Source organism: Oncorhynchus keta, chromosome 26 (assembly GCF_023373465.1).
Source record: "Oncorhynchus keta strain PuntledgeMale-10-30-2019 chromosome 26, Oket_V2, whole genome shotgun sequence".
NCBI lineage: Eukaryota > Metazoa > Chordata > Actinopteri > Salmoniformes > Salmonidae > Oncorhynchus > Oncorhynchus keta.
In genome coordinates this window covers 46,859,054-46,878,748 of record NC_068446.1, presented here as the reverse complement: position 1 = coordinate 46,878,748, position 19,695 = coordinate 46,859,054, and the positions used below count along the sequence as shown (strand labels likewise).

Sequence of the window (19,695 nt, the reverse complement as noted above, 5' to 3'; positions counted from 1 at the left end):
GAGAGAGAGAGAGAGAGAGAGAGAGAGAGAGAGAGAGAGAGAGAGACTGTGAGAGAGAGAGAGAGACAGAGAGAGAGAGAGACAGAGAGAGAGAGACAGAGAGAGAGATGTATAAGAGAGAGAAAAAGAGAAAAACATCTAACATTGTAAAATCCATATACACAAACAACAAGTGTGCAGTTAAAATTTGGCGAACACACATTTGTTTCCACATGACAGTGAGGTGCAGCTGAAGTCAAATGTTTACTGTTTGTCGATGCTCTGGAACTTCTGTCCCCAACCAAGTACTGCCGAGAGCAGCACCTAGATCTTCTGCACAGATTCTGCCAGACCTGGGCACTGACAGACCTGGGCCCTGACAGACCTGGGCCCTGACAGACCTGGGCACTGACAGACCTGGGCCCTGACAGACCTGGGCACTGACAGACCTGGGCCCTGACAGACCTGGGCACTGACAGACCTGGGCACTGACAGACCTGGGCCCTGACAGACCTGGGCACTGACAGACCTGGGCCCTGACAGATCTGGGCCCTGACAGACCTGGGCACTGACAGACCTGGGCACTGACAGACCTGGGCACTGACAGACCTGGGCACTGACAGACCTGGGCACTGACAGACCTGGGCCCTGACAGACCTGGGCACTGAGAGTAAATCTCAGTAAGACCAAATTAATGGTGTTCCAAAAAAGGTCCAGTCGCCAGGATCACAAATACAAATTCCATCTAGACACCGTTGTCCTAGAGCACACAAAAACCTATACATACCTCGGCCTAAACATCAGCGCCACAGGTAACTTCCACAAAGCTGTGAACGATCTGAGAGACAAGGCAAGAAGGGCCTTCTATGCCATCAAAAGGAACATAAAATTCAACATACCAATTAGGATCTGGCTAAAAATACTTGAATCAGTTATAGAACCCATTGCCCTTTATGGTTGTGAGGTCTGGGGTCCGCTCACCAACCAAGACTTCACAAAATGGGACAAACACCAAATTGAGACTCTGCATAGAGAATTCTGCTAAATATCCTCCGTGTACAACGTAGAACACCAAATAATGCATGCAGAGCAGAATTAGGCCGATACCCACTAATTATCAAAATCCAGAAAAGAGCCGTTAAATTATATAACCACCTAAAAGGAAGCGATTCACAAACCTTCCATAACAAAGCCATCACCTACAGAGAGATGAATCTGGAGGAGAGCCCCCTAAGCAAGCTGGTCCTGGGGCTCTGTTCACAAACACAAACACACCCCACAGAGCCCCAGGACAACAGCACAATTAGACCCAACCAGATCATGAGAAAACAAAAAGATAATTACTTGACACATTGGAAAGAATTAACAAAAAAACTGAGCAAACTAGAATGCTATTTGGCCCTAAACAGAGAGTACAGAGTGGTGGAATACCTGACCACTGTGACTGACCCTAAACAGAGAGTACACAGTGGCAGAATACCTGACCACTGTGACTGACCCTAAACAGAGAGTGGCAGAATACCTGACCACCGTGACTGACCCTAAACAGAGAGTACATAGTGGCAGAATACCTGACCACTGTGACTGACCCTAAACAGAGAGTACACAGTGGCAGAATACCTGACCACTGTGACTGACCCTAAACAGAGAGTACACAGTGGCAGAATACCTGACCACTGTGACTGACCCTAAACAGAGAGTGGCAGAATACCTGACCACTGTGACTGACCCTAAACAGAGAGTACACAGTGGCAGAATACCTGACCACTGTGACTGACCCTAAACAGAGAGTACACAGTGGCAGAATACCTGACCACTGTGACTGACCCTAAACAGAGAGTACACAGTGGCAGAATACCTGACCACTGTGACTGACCCTAAACAGAGAGTACATAGTGGCAGAATACCTGACCACTGTGACTGACCCTAAACAGAGAGGACACAGTGGCAGAATACCTGACCACTGTGACTGACCCTAAACAGAGAGTGGCAGAATACCTGACCACTGTGACTGACCCTAAACATAGAGTACATAGTGGCAGAATACCTGACCACTGTGACTGACCCTAAACAGAGAGTGGCAGAATACCTGACCACTGTGACTGACCCTAAACAGAGAGTACATAGTGGCAGAATACCTGACCACTGTGACTGGCCCTAAACAGAGAGTACACAGTGGCAGAATACCTGACCACTGTGACTGACCCTAAACAGAGAGTGGCAGAATACCTGACCACTGTGACTGACCCTAAACAGAGAGTGGCAGAATACCTGACCACTGTGACTGACCCTAAACAGAGAGGACACAGTGGCAGAATACCTGACCACTGTGACTGGCCCTAAACAGAGAGTACACAGTGGCAGAATACCTGACCACTGTGACTGACCCTAAACAGAGAGTGGCAGAATACCTGACCACTGTGACTGACCCTAAACAGAGAGTGGCAGAATACCTGACCACTGTGACTGACCCTAAACAGAGAGGACACAGTGGCAGAATACCTGACCACTGTAACTGGCCCTAAACAGAGAGAACACAGTGGCAGAATACCTGACCACTGTGACTGACCCTAAACAGAGAGGACACAGTGGCAGAATACCTGACCACTGTGACTGGCCCTAAACAGAGAGGACACAGTGGCAGAATACCTGAACACTGTGACTGACCCTAAACAGAGAGGACACAGTGGCAGAATACCTGACCACTGTGACTGACCCTAAACAGAGAGTGGCAGAATACCTGACCACTGTGACTGACCCTAAACAGAGAGGACACAGTGGCAGAATACCTGACCACTGTAACTGGCCCTAAACAGAGAGAACACAGTGGCAGAATACCTGACCACTGTGACTGACCCTAAACAGAGAGGACACAGTGGCAGAATACCTGACCACTGTGACTGACCCTAAACAGAGAGTACACAGTGGCAGAATACCTGACCACTGTGACTGACCCTAAACAGAGAGTACACAGTGGCAGAATACCTGACCGCTGTGACTGACCCTAAACAGAGAGGACACAGTGGCAGAATACCTGACCACTGTGACTGACCCTAAACAGAGAGGACACAGTGGCAGAATACCTGACCGCTGTGACTGACCCTAAACAGAGAGGACACAGTGGCAGAATACCTGACCACTGTGACTGACCCTAAACATAGAGTACATAGTGGCAGAATACCTGACCACTGTGACTGGCCCTAAACAGAGAGGACACAGTGGCAGAATACCTGACCACTGTGACTGGCCCTAAACAGAGAGTACACAGTGGCAGAATACCTGACCACTGTGACTGACCCTAAACAGAGAGGACACAGTGGCAGAATACCTGACCACTTTGACTGACCCTAAACAGAGAGAACACAGTGGCAGAATACCTGACCACTGTGACTGACCCTAAACAGAGAGGACACAGTGGCAGAATACCTGACCACTGTGACTGGCCCTAAACAGAGAGGACACAGTGGCAGAATACCTGACCACTTTGACTGACCCTAAACAGAGAGTGGCAGAATACCTGACCACTGTGACTGACCCTAAACAGAGAGTGGCAGAATACCTGACCACTGTGACTGACCCTAAACATAGAGTACATAGAGGCAGAATACCTGACCACTGTGACTGACCCTAAACAGAGAGTACACAGTGGCAGAATACCTGACCACTGTGACTGACCCTAAACAGAGAGTACACAGTGGCAGAATACCTGACCACTGTGACTGACCCTAAACAGAGAGTGGCAGAATACCTGACCACTGTGACTGACCCTAAACAGAGAGTACACAGTGGCAGAATACCTGACCACTGTGACTGACCCTAAACAGAGAGTACACAGTGGCAGAATACCTGACCACTGTGACTGACCCTAAACAGAGAGTACACAGTGGCAGAATACCTGACCACTGTGACTGACCCTAAACAGAGAAGACATAGTGGCAGAATACCTGACCACTGTGACTGACCCTAAACAGAGAGGACACAGTGGCAGAATACCTGACCACTGTGACTGACCCTAAACAGAGAGTGGCAGAATACCTGACCACTGTGACTGACCCTAAACATAGAGTACATAGTGGCAGAATACCTGACCACTGTGACTGACCCTAAACAGAGAGTGGCAGAATACCTGACCACTGTGACTGACCCTAAACAGAGAGTACATAGTGGCAGAATACCTGACCACTGTGACTGGCCCTAAACAGAGAGTGGCAGTACACAGTGGCAGAATACCTGGCAGACCACTGTGACTGACCCTAAACAGAGAGTGGCAGAATACCTGACCACTGTGACTGACCCTAAACAGAGAGTGGCAGAATACCTGACCACTGTGACTGACCCTAAACAGAGAGGACACAGTGGCAGAATACCTGACCACTGTGACTGGCCCTAAACAGAGAGGACACAGTGGCAGAATACCTGACCACTGTGACTGACCCTAAACAGAGAGTGGCAGAATACCTGACCACTGTGACTGACCCTAAACAGAGAGTGGCAGAATACCTGACCACTGTGACTGACCCTAAACATAGAGTACATAGAGGCAGAATACCTGACCACTGTGACTGACCCTAAACAGAGAGGACACAGTGGCAGAATACCTGACCACTGTGACTGGCCCTAAACAGAGAGGACACAGTGGCAGAATACCTGACCACTGTGACTGGCCCTAAACAGAGAGGACACAGTGGCAGAATACCTGACCACTGTGACTGGCCCTAAACAGAGAGGACACAGTGGCAGAATACCTGACCACTGTGACTGACCCTAAACAGAGAGTGGCAGAATACCTGACCACTCGGACTGACCCAAAACAGAGAGTACACAGTGGCAGAATACCTGACCACTGTGACTGACCCTAAACAGAGAGTGGCAGAATACCTGACCACTGTGACTGACCCTAAACAGAGAGTACACAGTGGCAGAATACCTGACCACTGTGACTGACCCTAAACAGAGAGTGGCAGAATACCTGACCACTGTGACTGGCCCTAAACAGAGAGTACACAGTGGCAGAATACCTGACCACTGTGACTGACCCTAAACAGAGAGTACATAGTGGCAGAATACCTGACCACTGTGACTGACACTAAACAGAGAGTACATAGTGGCAGAATACCTGACCACTGTGACTGACCCTAAACAGAGAGTACACAGCGGCAGAATACCTGACCACTGTGACTGACCCTAAACAGAGAGTACACAGTGGCAGAATACCTGACCACTGTGACTGGCCCTAAACAGAGAGTACACAGTGGCAGAATACCTGACCACTGTGACTGACCCTAAACAGAGAGTACATAGTGGCAGAATACCTGACCACTGTGACTGACCCTAAACAGAGAGTACATAGTGGCAGAATACCTGACCACTGTGACTGACCCTAAACAGAGAGTACACAGCGGCAGAATACCTGACCACTGTGACTGGCCCTAAACAGAGAGTACACAGTGGCAGAATACCTGACCACTGTGACTGGCCCTAAACAGAGAGTACACAGTGGCAGAATACCTGACCACTGTGACTGACCCTAAACAGAGAGTACATAGTGGCAGAATACCTGACCACTGTGACTGACCCTAAACAGAGAGTACATAGTGGCAGAATACCTGACCACTGTGACTGACCCTAAACAGAGAGTACACAGCGGCAGAATACCTGACCACTGTGACTGACCCTAAACAGAGAGTACACAGTGGCAGAATACCTGACCACTGTGACTGGCCCTAAACAGAGAGTACACAGTGGCAGAATACCTGACCACTGTGACTGACCCTAAACAGAGAGTACATAGTGGCAGAATACCTGACCACTGTGACTGACCCTAAACAGAGAGTACATAGTGGCAGAATACCTGACCACTGTGACTGACCCTAAACAGAGAGTACACAGCGGCAGAATACCTGACCACTGTGACTGGCCCTAAACAGAGAGTACACAGTGGCAGAATACCTGACCACTGTGACTGACCCTAAACAGAGAGTACACAGTGGCAGAATACCTGACCACTGTGACTGACCCTAAACAGAGAGTACACAGCGGCAGAATACCTGACCACTGTGACTGACCCTAAACAGAGAGTACACAGTGGCAGAATACCTGGCCACTGTGACTGACCCTAAACAGAGAGTACATAGTGGCAGAATACCTGACCACTGTGACTGACCCTAAACAGAGAGTACATAGTGGCAGAATACCTGACCACTGTGACTGGCCCTAAACAGAGAGTGGCAGAATACCTGACCACTGTGACTGACCCTAAACAGAGAGTACATAGTGGCAGAATACCTGACCGCTGTGACTGGCCCTAAACAGAGAGTGGCAGAATACCTGACCACTGTGACTGACCCTAAACAGAGAGTACATAGTGGCAGAATACCTGACCACTGTGACTGGCCCTAAACAGAGAGTGGCAGAATACCTGACCACTGTGACTGACCCTAAACAGAGAGTACACAGTGGCAGAATACCTGACCACTGTGACTGACCCAAACTTAAGGAAAGCTTTGACTATGTACAGACTCAGTGAGCATAGCCTTGCTATTGAGAAAGGCCGCCGTAGGCAGACCTGGCTCTCAAGCGAAGACAGGCTATGTGCTCACTGCCGACAAAATGAGTTGGAAACTGAGCTGCACTTCCTAACCTCCTGCCAAATGTATGACCATATGTGGCCCATTTCAGGAAACTAGGGGTAAATCGCACATCCCTACTTCACAGGCACTTAAAAAATAGCTTTATATTTTATTTTCAAAAAGAGTTTGAGGATAGCAATATGTTGTGCATGTAACTGTTGTGCACTCACCTGTGTCTGGGTCAATGGGGACAGTAATGTGTCTGGGTCAATGGGGACAGTAATGTGTCTGGGTCAATGGGGACAGTAATGTGTCTGGGTCAATGGGGACAGTAATGTGTCTGGGTCAATGGGGACAGTAATGTGTCTGGGTCAATGGGGACAGTAATGTGTCTGGGTCAATGGGGACAGTAATGTGTCTGGGTCAATGGGGACAGTAATGTGTCTGGGTCAATGGGGACAGTAATGTGTCTGGGTCAATGAGGACAGTAATGTGTCTGGGTCAATGGGGACAGTAATGTGTCTGGGTCAATGGGGACAGTAATGTGTCTGGGTCAATGGGGACAGTAATGTGTCTGGGTCAATGGGGACAGTAATGTGTCTGGGTCAATGGGGACAGTAATGTGTCTGGGTCAATGGGGACAGTAATGTGTCTGGGTCAATGGGGACAGTAATGTGTCTGGGTCAATGGGGACAGTAATGTGTCTGGGTCAATGGGGACAGTAATGTGTCTGGGTCAATGGGGACAGTAACGTGTCTGGGTCAATGGGGACAGTAATGTGTCTGGGTCAATGGGGACAGTAATGTGTCTGGGTCAATGGGGACAGTAATGTGTCTGGGTCAATGGGGACAGTAATGTGTCTGGGTCAATGGGGACAGTAATGTGTCTGGGTCAATGGGGACAGTAATGTGTCTGGGTCAATGGGGACAGTAATGTGTCTGGGTCAATGGGGACAGTAATGTGTCTGGGTCAATGGGGACAGTAATGTGTCTGGGTCAATGGGGACAGTAATGTGTCTGGGTCAATGGGGACAGTAATGTGTCTGGGTCAATGGGGACAGTAATGTGTCTGGGTCAATGGGGACAGTAATATGTCTGGGTCAATGGGGACAGTAACATGTCTGGGTCAATGAGGACAGTAATGTGTCTGGGTCAATGGGGACAGTAATGTGTCTGGGTCAATGGGGACAGTAATGTGTCTGGGTCAATGGGGACAGTAATGTGTCTGGGTCAATGGGGACAGTAATGTGTCTGGGTCAATGGGGACAGTAATGTGTCTGGGTCAATGGGGACAGTAATGTGTCTGGGTCAATGGGGACAGTAATGTGTCTGGGTCAATGAGGACAGTAACATGTCTGGGTCAATGAGGATAGTAACATGTCTGGGTCAATGAGGACAGTAATATGTCTGGGTCAATGGGGACAGTAATGTCTCTGGGTCAATGTGGGGACAGTAATGTGTCTGGGTCAATGAGGACAGTAACATGTCTGGGTCAATGGGACAGTAATGTCTCTGGGTCAATGTGGGGACAGTAATGTGTCTGGGCCAATGGGGACAGTAACATGTCTGGGTCAATGGGGACAGTAATGTGCCTGGGTCAATGGGGACAGTAACATGTCTGGGTCAATGAGGACAGTAACATGTCTGGGTCAATGAGGACAGTAATGTGTCTGGGCCAATGGGGACAGTAATGTGTCTGGGTCAATGGGGACAGTAATGTGTCTGGGTCAATGGGGACAGTAATGTGTCTGGGCCAATGGGGACAGTAACGTGTCTGGGTCAATGGGGACAGTAATGTGTCTGGGTCAATGGGGACAGTAACATGTCTGGGTCAATGGGGACAGTAATGTGTCTGGGTCAATGGGGACAGTAACATGTCTGGGTCAATGGGGACATTAATGTGGCTGGGTCAATGTGGGGACAGTAATGTTTCTGGGTCAATGGGGACAGTAATGTGTCTGGGTCAATGGGGACAGTAACATGTCTAGGTCAATGGGGACAGTAATGTGCCTGGGTCAATGGGGACAGTAACATGTCTAGGTCAATGGGGACAGTAATGTGTCTGGGTCAATGAGGACAGTAACATGTCTGGGTCAATGAGGACAGTAATGTGTCTGGGTCAATGGGGACAGTAACATGTCTAGGTCAATGGGGACAGTAATGTGCCTGGGTCAATGGGGACAGTAACATGTCTGGGTCAATGAGGACAGTAATGTGTCTGGGTCAATGGGGACAGTAATGTGTCTGGGTCAATGAGGACAGTAATGTGTCTGGGTCAATGGGGACAGTAATGTGTCTGGGTCAATGGGGACAGTAACATGTCTAGGTCAATGGGGACAGTAATGTGCCTGGGTCAATGGGGACAGTAACATGTCTAGGTCAATGGGGACAGTAATGTGTCTGGGTCAATGAGGACAGTAACATGTCTGGGTCAATGAGGACAGTAATGTGTCTGGGTCAATGGGGACAGTAATATGTCTGGGTCAATGGGGACAGTAATGTGTCTGGGTCAATGGGGACAGTAATGTGTCTGGGTCAATGGGGACAGTAACATGTCTGGGTCAATGGGGACAGTAATTTGTCTGGGTCAATGAGGACAGTAACATGTATGGGTCAATGGGGACAGTAATGTGTCTGGGTCAATGAGGACAGTAACATGTCTGGGTCAATGGGGACAGTAATGTGTCTGGGTCAATGGGGACAGTAACATGTCTGGGTCAATGGGGACAGTAACATGTCTGGGTCAATGGGGACAGTAATGTGTCTGGGTCAATGGGGACAGTAATGTGTCTGGGTCAATGGGGACAGTAATGTGTCTGGGTCAATGAGGACAGTAATGTGTCTGGGCCAATGGGGACAGTAATGTGTCTGGGTCAATGGGGCCAGTAATGTGTCTGGGTCAATGGGGACAGTAATGTGTCTGGGTCAATGGGGACAGTAATGTGTCTGGGTCAATGGGGACAGTAACATGTCTGGGTCAATGGGGACAGTAACATGTCTGGGTCAATGGGGACAGTAATGTGTCTGGGTCAATGGGGACAGTAACATTTCGGGGTCAATGGGGACAGTAATGTGTCTGGGTCAATGGGGACAGTAATGTGTCTGGGTCAATGGGGACAGTAATGTGTCTGGGCCAATGGGGACAGTAATGTGTCTGGGTCAATGAGGACAGTAATGTGTCTGGGTCAATGGGGACAGTAACATGTCTGGGTCAATGGGGACAGTAATGTGTCTGGGTCAATGAGGACAGTAACATGTCTGGGTCAATGAGGACAGTAACATGTCTGGGTCAATGAGGACATTAATGTGTCTGGGTCAATGGGGACAGTAATGTGTCTGGGTCAATGGGGACAGTAACATGTCTGGGTCAATGGGGACAGTAATGTGTCTGGGTCAATGTGGACAGTAATGTGTCTGGGTCAATGGGGACAGTAATGTGTCTGGGTCAATGGGGACAGTAACATGTCTGGGTCAATGGGGACAGTAATGTGTCTGGGTCAATGTGGACAGTAATGTGTCTGGGTCAATGGGGACAGTAATGTGTCTGGGTCAATGGGGACAGTAATGTGTCTGGGTCAATGGGGACAGTAATGTGTCTGGGTCAATGGGGACAGTAATGTGTCTGGGTCAATGGGGACAGTAATGTGTCTGGGTCAATGGGGACAGTAATGTGTCTGGGTCAATGGGGACAGTAATGTGTCTGGGTCAATGGGGACAGTAATGTGTCTGGGTCAATGGGGACAGTAATGTGTCTGGGTCAATGGGGACAGTAATGTGTCTGGGTCAATGGGGACAGTAATGTGTCTGGGTCAATGGGGACAGTAATGTGTCTGGGTCAATGGGGACAGTAATGTGTCTGGGTCAATGGGGACAGTAATGTGTCTGGGTCAATGGGGACAGTAACATGTCTGGGTCAATGGGGACAGTAATGTGTCTGGGGACAGTCAATGGGGACAGTAATGTGTCTGGGTCAATGGGGACAGTAATGTGTCTGGGTCAATGGGGACAGTAATGTGTCTGGGTCAATGGGGACAGTAATGTGTCTGGGTCAATGGGGACAGTAATGTGTCTGGGTCAATGGGGACAGTAATGTGTCTGGGTCAATGGGGACAGTAATGTGTCTGGGTCAATGGGGACAGTAATGTGTCTGGGTCAATGAGGACAGTAACATGTCTGGGTCAATGAGGATAGTAACATGTCTGGGTCAATGAGGACAGTAATATGTCTGGGTCAATGGGGACAGTAATGTCTCTGGGTCAATGTCTGGGGACAGTAATGTGTCTGGGTCAATGAGGACAGTAACATGTCTGGGTCAATGGGGACAGTAATGTCTCTGGGTCAATGTGGGGACAGTAATGTGTCTGGGCCAATGGGGACAGTAACATGTCTGGGTCAATGGGGACAGTAATGTGCCTGGGTCAATGGGGACAGTAACATGTCTGGGTCAATGAGGACAGTAACATGTCTGGGTCAATGAGGACAGTAATGTGTCTGGGCCAATGGGGACAGTAATGTGTCTGGGTCAATGGGGACAGTAATGTGTCTGGGTCAATGGGGACAGTAATGTGTCTGGGCCAATGGGGACAGTAACGTGTCTGGGTCAATGGGGACAGTAATGTGTCTGGGTCAATGGGGACAGTAACATGTCTGGGTCAATGGGGACAGTAATGTGTCTGGGTCAATGGGGACAGTAACATGTCTGGGTCAATGGGGACAGCAATGTGTCTGGGTCAATGGGGACAGTAATGTGTCTGGGCCAATGGGGACAGTAACATGTCTGGGTCAATGGGGACATTAATGTGGCTGGGTCAATGGGGACAGTAATGTTTCTGGGTCAATGGGGACAGTAATGTGTCTGGGTCAATGGGGACAGTAATGTGTCTGGGTCAATGGGGACAGTAACATGTCTAGGTCAATGGGGACAGTAATGTGCCTGGGTCAATGGGGACAGTAACATGTCTGGGTCAATGAGGACAGTAATGTGTCTGGGTCAATGAGGACAGTAATGTGTCTGGGTCAATGGGGACAGTAATGTGTCTGGGTCAATGGGGACAGTAACATGTCTAGGTCAATGGGGACAGTAATGTGCCTGGGTCAATGGGGACAGTAACATGTCTAGGTCAATGGGGACAGTAATGTGTCTGGGTCAATGAGGACAGTAACATGTCTGGGTCAATGAGGACAGTAATGTGTCTGGGTCAATGGGGACAGTAATGTGTCTGGGTCAATGGGGACAGTAATGTGTCTGGGTCAATGGGGACAGTAATGTGTCTGGGTCAATGGGGACAGTAACATGTCTGGGTCAATGGGGACAGTAATTTGTCTGGGTCAATGAGGACAGTAACATGTCTGGGTCAATGGGGACAGTAATGTGTCTGGGTCAATGAGGACAGTAACATGTCTGGGTCAATGGGGACAGTAATGTGTCTGGGTCAATGGGGACAGTAACATGTCTGGGTCAATGGGGACAGTAACATGTCTGGGTCAATGGGGACAGTAATGTGTCTGGGTCAATGAGGACAGTAATGTGTCTGGGTCAATGGGGACAGTAATGTGTCTGGGTCAATGAGGACAGTAATGTGTCTGGGCCAATGGGGACAGTAATGTGTCTGGGTCAATGGGGACAGTAATGTGTCTGGGTCAATGGGGACAGTAATGTGTCTGGGTCAATGGGGACAGTAATGTGTCTGGGTCAATGGGGACAGTAACATGTCTGGGTCAATGGGGACAGTAACATGTCTGGGTCAATGGGGACAGTAATGTGTCTGGGTCAATGGGGACAGTAACATTTCTGGGTCAATGGGGACAGTAATGTGTCTGGGTCAATGGGGACAGTAATGTGTCTGGGTCAATGGGGACAGTAATGTGTCTGGGTCAATGGGGACAGTAATGTGTCTGGGTCAATGGGGACAGTAATGTGTCTGGGTCATTGGGGACAGTAATGTGTCTGGGTCAATGGGGACAGTAATGTGTCTGGGTCAATGGGGACAGTAATGTGTCTGGGCCAATGGGGACAGTGTGTACCCACCTGTGTCTGGTACATTTGAACCAGTTGAGGATGTCAGTACACCTGGTGTAGTACACCTGGTCAAAGGGGTGGGCGTAGGACTCCTGGACCGTCACAGCATAACTACAGGAACACAAGGAACACCAATCACAATACGATTTAGAAATGGACTGTATTTACAGTTATACTCCCCCTCTGTCCTCCATCCTCCCCCTCTATCCTCCATCCTCCCCCTCTATCCTCTATCCTCCCCCTCTATCCTCCAGCCTCCCCTCTGTCCTCCATCCTCCCCCTCTATCCTCCATCCTCCCCCTCTATTCTCTATCCTCCCCTCTGTCCTCCATCCTCCCCCTCTATTCTCCATCCTCTGGGTCTATCCTCCATCCTCCCCTCTGTCCTCCATCCTCCCCCTCTGTCCTCCATCCTCCCCCTCTATCCTCCATCCTCCCCCTCTATTCTCTATCCTCCCCTCTGTCCTCCATCCTCCCCCTCTATCCTCCCCCTCTGGCCTCCATCCTCCCCCTCTGTCCTCCATCATGGGTCTCCCCCTCTATCCTCCATCCTCCCCCTCATTCTCCATAATGTCCCCATCTATCCTCCATCCTCCCAGTAATGTCCTCCATCCTCCCCCTCTATTCTCTAACCTCCCCCTCTGTCCTCCATCCTCCCCTCTATCCTCCCCCATCCTCCATCCTCCCCCTCTGTCCTCCATCCTCCCCCTCATTCTCCACAGTCCCTGGGAACCAGTCTATTCTCTGGGTCCCCTCTGTCCTCCATCCTCCCCCTCTATTCTCCATCCTCCCCTCTATCCTCCATCCTCCCCCTCTGTCCTCCATCCTCCCCCTCTGTCCTCCATCCTCCCCTCTATCCTCCATCCTCCCCCTCTATTCTCTATCCTCCCCCTCTGTCCTCCATCCTCCCCCTATTCTCCATCCTCCCCCTCTATCCTCCATCCTCCCCCTCTGTCCTCCATCCTCCCCCTCTATTCTCTATCCTCCCCTCTATCCTCCATCCTCCCCCTCTATCCTCCCCCTCTACTCTCCATCCTCCCCCTCTATCCTCCCCCTCTATTCTCCATCCTCCCCCTCTATCCTCCCCCCCTCTGGGTCCATCCTCCCCCTCTATCCTCCATCCTCCCCCTCTGTCCTCCATCCTCCCCCTCTATCCTCCCCCTCTATCCTCTATCCTCCCCCTCTATTCTCCATCCTCCCCCTCTATCCTCCCCCTCTATCCTCCATCCTCCCCCTCTATCCTCCATCCTCCCCCTCTATCCTCCATCCTCCCCCTCTATCCTCCATCCTCCCCCTCTGTCCTCCATCCTCCCCCTCTATCCTCTATCCTCCCCTCTATCCTCCATCCTCCCCCTCTATCCTCCATCCTCCCCCTCTATCCTCCATCCTCCCCCTCTATCCTCCATCCTCCCCCTCTGTCCTCCATCCTCCCCCTCTATCCTCCATCCTCCCCCTCTGTCCTCCATCCTCCCCTCTATTCTCTATCCTCCCCCCTCTATTCTCCATCCTCCCCCAGTCTATCCTCCCCCTCTATCCTCCATCCTCCCCCTCTATCCTCCATCCTCCCCTCTATCCTCCATCCTCCCCCTCTATCCTCCATCCTCCCCCTCTATTCTCTATCCTCCCCCTCTGTCCTCCATCCTCCCCCTCTATCCTCCATCCTCCCACTCTATCCTCCATCCTCCCCCTCTATCCTCCATCCTCCCCCTCTATTCTCTATCTTCCCCCTCTATTCTCCATCCTCCCCCTCTATTCTCCATCCTCCCCCTCTATTCTCCATCATCCCCCTCTATTCTCCATCCTCCCCCTCTATTCTCCATCCTCCCCCTCTATTCTCCATCCTCCCCCTCTATCCTCCATCCTCCCCCTCTACTCTCCATCCTCCCCCTCTACTCTCCATCCTCCCCCTCTATCCTCCATCCTCCCCCTCTATTCTCCATCCTCCCCCTCTATTCTCCATCCTCCCCCTCTATCCTCCATCCTCCCCTCTATTTCCATCCTCCCCCTCTATTCTCCATCCTCTCCCTCTATTCTCCATCCTCCCCCTCTATCCTCCCCCTCTATTCACTATCCTCATCCTCTATTCTCCATCCTCTCCCTCTATCCTCTATCCTCCCCCTCTCCCTCTATCCTCCCCCTCTCCCTCTATCCTCTCCCTCTACCCTCTCCCTCTATCCTCTCCCTCTATCCTCTCCCTCTATCCTCCCCTCTCCCTCTACCATCTCCCTCTATCCTCTATCCTCTCCCTCTATCCTCTCCCTCTAATCTCTCCCTCTATCCTCTCCCTCTATCCTCTCCCTCTATCCTCTATCCTCTCCCTCTATCCTCTCCCTCTATCCTCTATCCTCCCCTCTATCCTCTCCCTCTACCCTCTCCCTCTTTCCTCTATCCTCTCCCTCTAACCTCTCCCTCTAACCTCCTCTATCCTCTTCCCTCCTCCTCTCCCTCTATCCTCCCCCTCTATCCTCTCCTCTATCCTCTCCCTCTATCCTCCCCCTCTATCCTCTCCCTCTATCCTCCATCCTCCCCCTCTCCCTCTATCCTCTCCCTCTATCCTCCCCCTCTATCCTCTATCCTCTCCCTCTATCCTCTCCCTCCATCCTCCCTCTCTATCCTCCATCCTCCCCCTCTATTCTCCATCCTCCCCCTCTATTCTCTATCCTCCCCCTCTATTCTCCATCCTCCCCTCTATCTCCACCCTCCCCCTCTACTCTCCATCCTCCCCCTCTATTCTCCATCCTCCCCCTCTATCCTCCATCCTCCCCCTCTGTACTCCATCCTCCCCCTCTATTCTCCATCCTCCCCCTCTATTCTCCATCCTCCCCTCTATTTCCATCCTCCCCTCTATTCTCCACCCTCTCCCTCTATTCTCCATCCTCCCCTCTATCCTCCCCCTCTATTCACTATCCTCATCCTCTATTCTCTATCCTCTCCCTCTATCCTCCCCTCTCCCTATATCTTCTCCCTCTATCCTCTACCCTCTCCCTCTACCCTCTCCCTCTATCCTCTATCCTCTCCCTCTATCCTCTCCCTCTAACCTCCCCTCTATCCTCTCCCTCTATCCTCTCCCTCTATCCCATCCTCTCCCTCTACCCTCTCCCCTCTACCCTCTCCCTCTATCTCTCTCCCTCTATCCCTCTCCCTCTATCTCTCCTCTATCCTCTATCCTCTATCCTCCCCCTCTATCCTCCATCCCTCTATTCCTCTCCCTCTATCCTCTCATCCCTCTATCTCCATCCTCTCTATCCTCTCCCTCTATCCTCCCCTCTATCTCTCCCTCTATCCTCCCCCTCTCCTCTCCATCCTCTCCCTCTATCCTCTCCTCTATCCTCTCCCTCTATCCTCTCCCTCTATCCTCTCCCTCTATCCTCTCCCCTCCATCCCTCTCCCCTCTATCCTCTCCCTCTATCCTCTCCTCCCTCTATCCTCTATCCTCTCCCTCTATCCTCCCTCCCCTCTATCCTCTCTCCTCCTAACCTCTATCCTCTATCCTCTCCCTCTATCCTCTCCCTCTATCCTCTCCCTCTATCCTCTATCCTCTCCCTCTATCCTCTCCCTCTACCCTCTCCCTCTATCCTCTCTCTCCTCTCCCTCTATCCTCTCCCTCTACCTCTCCCTCTATCCTCTCCCTCTATCCTCTCCCTCTAACCTCTCCCTCTATCCTCTCCCTCTATCCTCTCCCTCTATCCTCTATCCTCTCCCTCTATCCTCTCCCTCTACCCTCTCCCTCTACCCTCTCCCTCTATCCTCTCCCTCTATCCTCTCCCTCTATCCTCTATCCTCCCCTCTATCATCTCCCTCTATCCTCCCCCTCTCCTATCCTTTATCCTCTCCCTCTATCCTCTCCCTCTATCCTCTCCCTCTATCCTCTATCCTCCCCTCTATCTCTCTCCCTCTATCCTCTCCCTCTATCCTCCCCCTATATCCTCTCCCTTTATCCTCTCCCTCTATCCTCTCCTCCCCTCCCCTCTATCCTCTCCCTCTATCCTCCCCCTCTATCCTCCCCTCTCCCTCTATCCTCCCCTCTATCCTCCCCTCTATCCTCTATCCTCTCCCTCTATCCTCTATCCTGTCCCTCTATCCTCTCCCTCTATCCTCTCCCTCTATCCTCTATCCTCCCCTCTATCCTCTCCCTCTATCCTCTCCCTCTATTCTCCTATCCTCCCCTTTATCCTCTCCCTCCTCTATTCACTCCCTCCTCCCTCTATCCTCTATCCTCCCCTCTATCCTCCCCTCTCCCTCTCTATCCTCTCCCTCTATCCTCTATCCTCTCCTCCCTCTATCCTCTCCCTCTATCCTCTATCCTCTCCCTCTATCCTCTCCCTCTAACCTCTCCCTCTATCCTCTCCCTCTATCCTCCCCCTCTATCCTCTCCTCTCCCTCTATCCTCTCCCTCTATCCTCCCCCTCTCCCTATCCTCTCCTCTATCCTCTCCCTCCCTCTATCCTCTCCCTCTATCCTCTCCCTCTAACCTCTCCCTCTATCCTCTCCCTCTATCCTCTCCCTCTACCCTCTCCCTCTATCCTCTCCCTCTATCCTCTCCCTCTATCCTCCCCCTCTCCCTCTATCCTCTCCCTCTATCCTCTCCCTCTATCCTCTCCCTCTATCCTCTATCCTCTATCCTCTCCCTCTACCCTCTCCCTCTATCCTCTATCCTCTCCCTCTATCCTCTCCCTCTAACCTCTCCCTCTATCCTCTCCCTCTATCCTCTCCCTCTAACCTCTCCCTCTATCCTCTCCCTCTATCCTCTCCCTCTATCCTCTCCCTCTATCCTCTCCCTCTATCCTCTATCCTCTCCCTCTATCCTCTCCCTCTACCCTCTCCCTCTATCCTCTCCCTCTATCCTCTCCCTCTCCTCTATCCTCTCCCCTCTATCCTCCCCTCTCCCTCTATCCTCTCCCTCTAACCTCTCCCTCTATCCTCTCCCTCTATCCTCTCCCTCTATCCTCTCCCTCTATCCTCTATCCTCTCCCTCTATCCTCTCCCTCTACCCTCTCCCTCTATCCTCTATCCTCTCCCTCTATCCTCTCCCTCTAACCTCTCCCTCTATCCTCTCCCTCTATCCTCTCCCTCTAACCTCTCCCTCTATCCTCTCCCTCTATCCTCTCCCTCTATCCTCTATCCTCTCCCTCTATCCTCTCCCTCTACCCTCTCCCTCTCTCCCTCTATCCTCTCCCTCTATCCTCTCCCTCTATCCTCTATCCTCCCCTCTATCATCTCCCTCTATCCTCCCCCTCTATCCTCTCCCTTTATCCTCTCCCTCTATCCTCTCCCTCTATCCTCTCCCTCTATCCTCTATCCTCCCCTCTATCCTCTCCCTCTATCCTCTCCCTCTATCCTCCCCCTATATCCTCTCCCTTTATCCTCTCCCTCTATCCTCTATCCTCCCCCTCTCCCTCTATCCTCTCCCTCTATCCTCCCCCTCTATCCTCCCCCTCTCCCTCTATCCTCTCCCTCTATCCTCCCCCTCTATCCTCTCCCTTTACCCTCTCCCTCTATCCTCTATCCTGTCCCTCTATCCTCTCCCTCTATCCTCTCCCTCTATCCTCTATCCTCCCCTCTATCCTCTCCCTCTATCCTCTCCCTCTATCCTCCCCTCTATCCTCTCCCTTTATCCTCTCCATCTATCCTCTATCCTCCCCCTCTCCCTCTATCCTCTCCCTCTATCCTCCCCCTCTATCCTCCCCCTCTCCCTCTATCCTCTCCCTCTATCCTCCCCCTCTCCCTCTATCCTCTCCCTCTATCCTCTCCCTCTATCCTCTATCCTCTCCCTCTATCCTCTCCCTCTAACCTCTCCCTCTATCCTCTCCCTCTATCCTCTCCCTCTACCCTCTCCCTCTATCCTCTCCCTCTATCCTCTCCCTCTATCCTCCCCCTCTCCCTCTATCCTCTCCCTCTATCCTCTCCCTCTATCCTCTCCCTCTATCCTCTCCCTCTATCCTCTCCCTCTAACCTCTCCCTCTATCCTCTCCCTCTATCCTCTCCCTCTACCCTCTCCCTCTACTCTCTCCCTCTATCCTCTCCCTCTCCCTCTACCCTCTCCCTCTATCCTCTCCCTCTATCCTCTCCCTCTATCCTCTATCCTCCCCTCTATCCTCCCCTCTATCCTCTCCCTCTCCCTCTACCCTCTCCCTCTATCCTCTCCCTCTATCCTCTCCCTCTATCCTCCCCCTCTATCCTCTCCCTTTATCCTCTCCCTCTATCCTCCCCCTCTCCCTCTATCCTCTCCCTCTATCCTCCCCCTCTCCCTCTATCCTCTATTCTCTTATTTTTCATAAGTGACACAATATGGCTGCTGCTTGTTAATTGATTAGGAAGAGAGTGCTGTATGTGTCGTTGGCTGATCAATTATCCTGCTGCATATTTCATCTGGAATCAATGATGTCCTACAGTCTCCTAATATTTGTGATGTCTTGACAACTGCTACAGTGATTGAATTGTCGTAGGAGTTGGCAAGACAGCACAAATGTATCATGGGCCAGGCTAGGATCATTCTGATCAACATAGCCTGGGGCCAGGCTAGGATCATTCTGATAAACATAGCATGAGGCCAGGCTAGGATCATTCTGATAAACATATCTAGATCCATTATTGCATGGAACTTCGTTCCATCTACCAATTGGTAGTTACAGTCTTGTCTCATCGCTGCAACTCCCGTACAGACTCGGGAGAGGCGAAGGTCGAGACCCGTGCGTCCTCCGAAACATGACCCAACCAAGCCGCACTGCTTCGTGACACAATGCCCACTTAACCCGGAAGCCAGCCGCACCAATGAGACAAGGACATCCCTGCCGGTCAAACCCTCCCCTAACCCGGAAGCCAGCCACACCAATGAGACAAGGACATCCCTGCCGACCAAACCCTCCCCTAACCCGGAAGCCAGCCGCACCAATGAGACAAGGACATCCCTGCCGACCAAACCTTCCACTAACTCGGAAGCCAGCCGCACCAATGAGACAAGGACATCCCTGCCGACCAAACCCTCCCCTATCCCGGAAGCCAGTCGCACCAATGAGACAAGGGCATCCCTGCCGACCAAACCCTCCCCTAACCCGGAAGCCAGCCGCACCAATGAGACAAGGACATCCCTGCCGACCAAACCCTCCCCTAACCCGGAAGCCAGCCGCACC

General features: G+C 51.3%; 1 protein-coding gene and 1 long non-coding RNA gene across 3 annotated transcripts in view; both read right to left on the bottom strand.

The window, feature by feature from the left end:
- The window catches only part of megf11 (multiple EGF-like-domains 11), a 400,084-nt gene that overhangs the window by 350,932 nt on the left and 29,457 nt on the right, over positions 1-19,695 (bottom strand). The window contains exon 3 of the mRNA XM_052481104.1: positions 12,576-12,677. Coding sequence (XP_052337064.1) covers positions 12,576-12,677 — 102 coding nt within the window. The remainder of the gene's footprint in view (positions 1-12,575; positions 12,678-19,695) is intronic.
- On the bottom strand, positions 1,590-5,560 carry LOC127912202 (uncharacterized). 2 transcript variants are annotated; one of them, XR_008081526.1, is made up of 3 exons: positions 5,390-5,560; positions 2,118-2,579; positions 1,590-1,690 (listed from the first exon to the last, which is right to left on the bottom strand). It is a non-coding gene; the product is annotated as an uncharacterized LOC127912202 (long non-coding RNA). The 2 variants fall into 2 exon arrangements; XR_008081525.1 differs by having other exon boundaries at positions 2,300-2,579.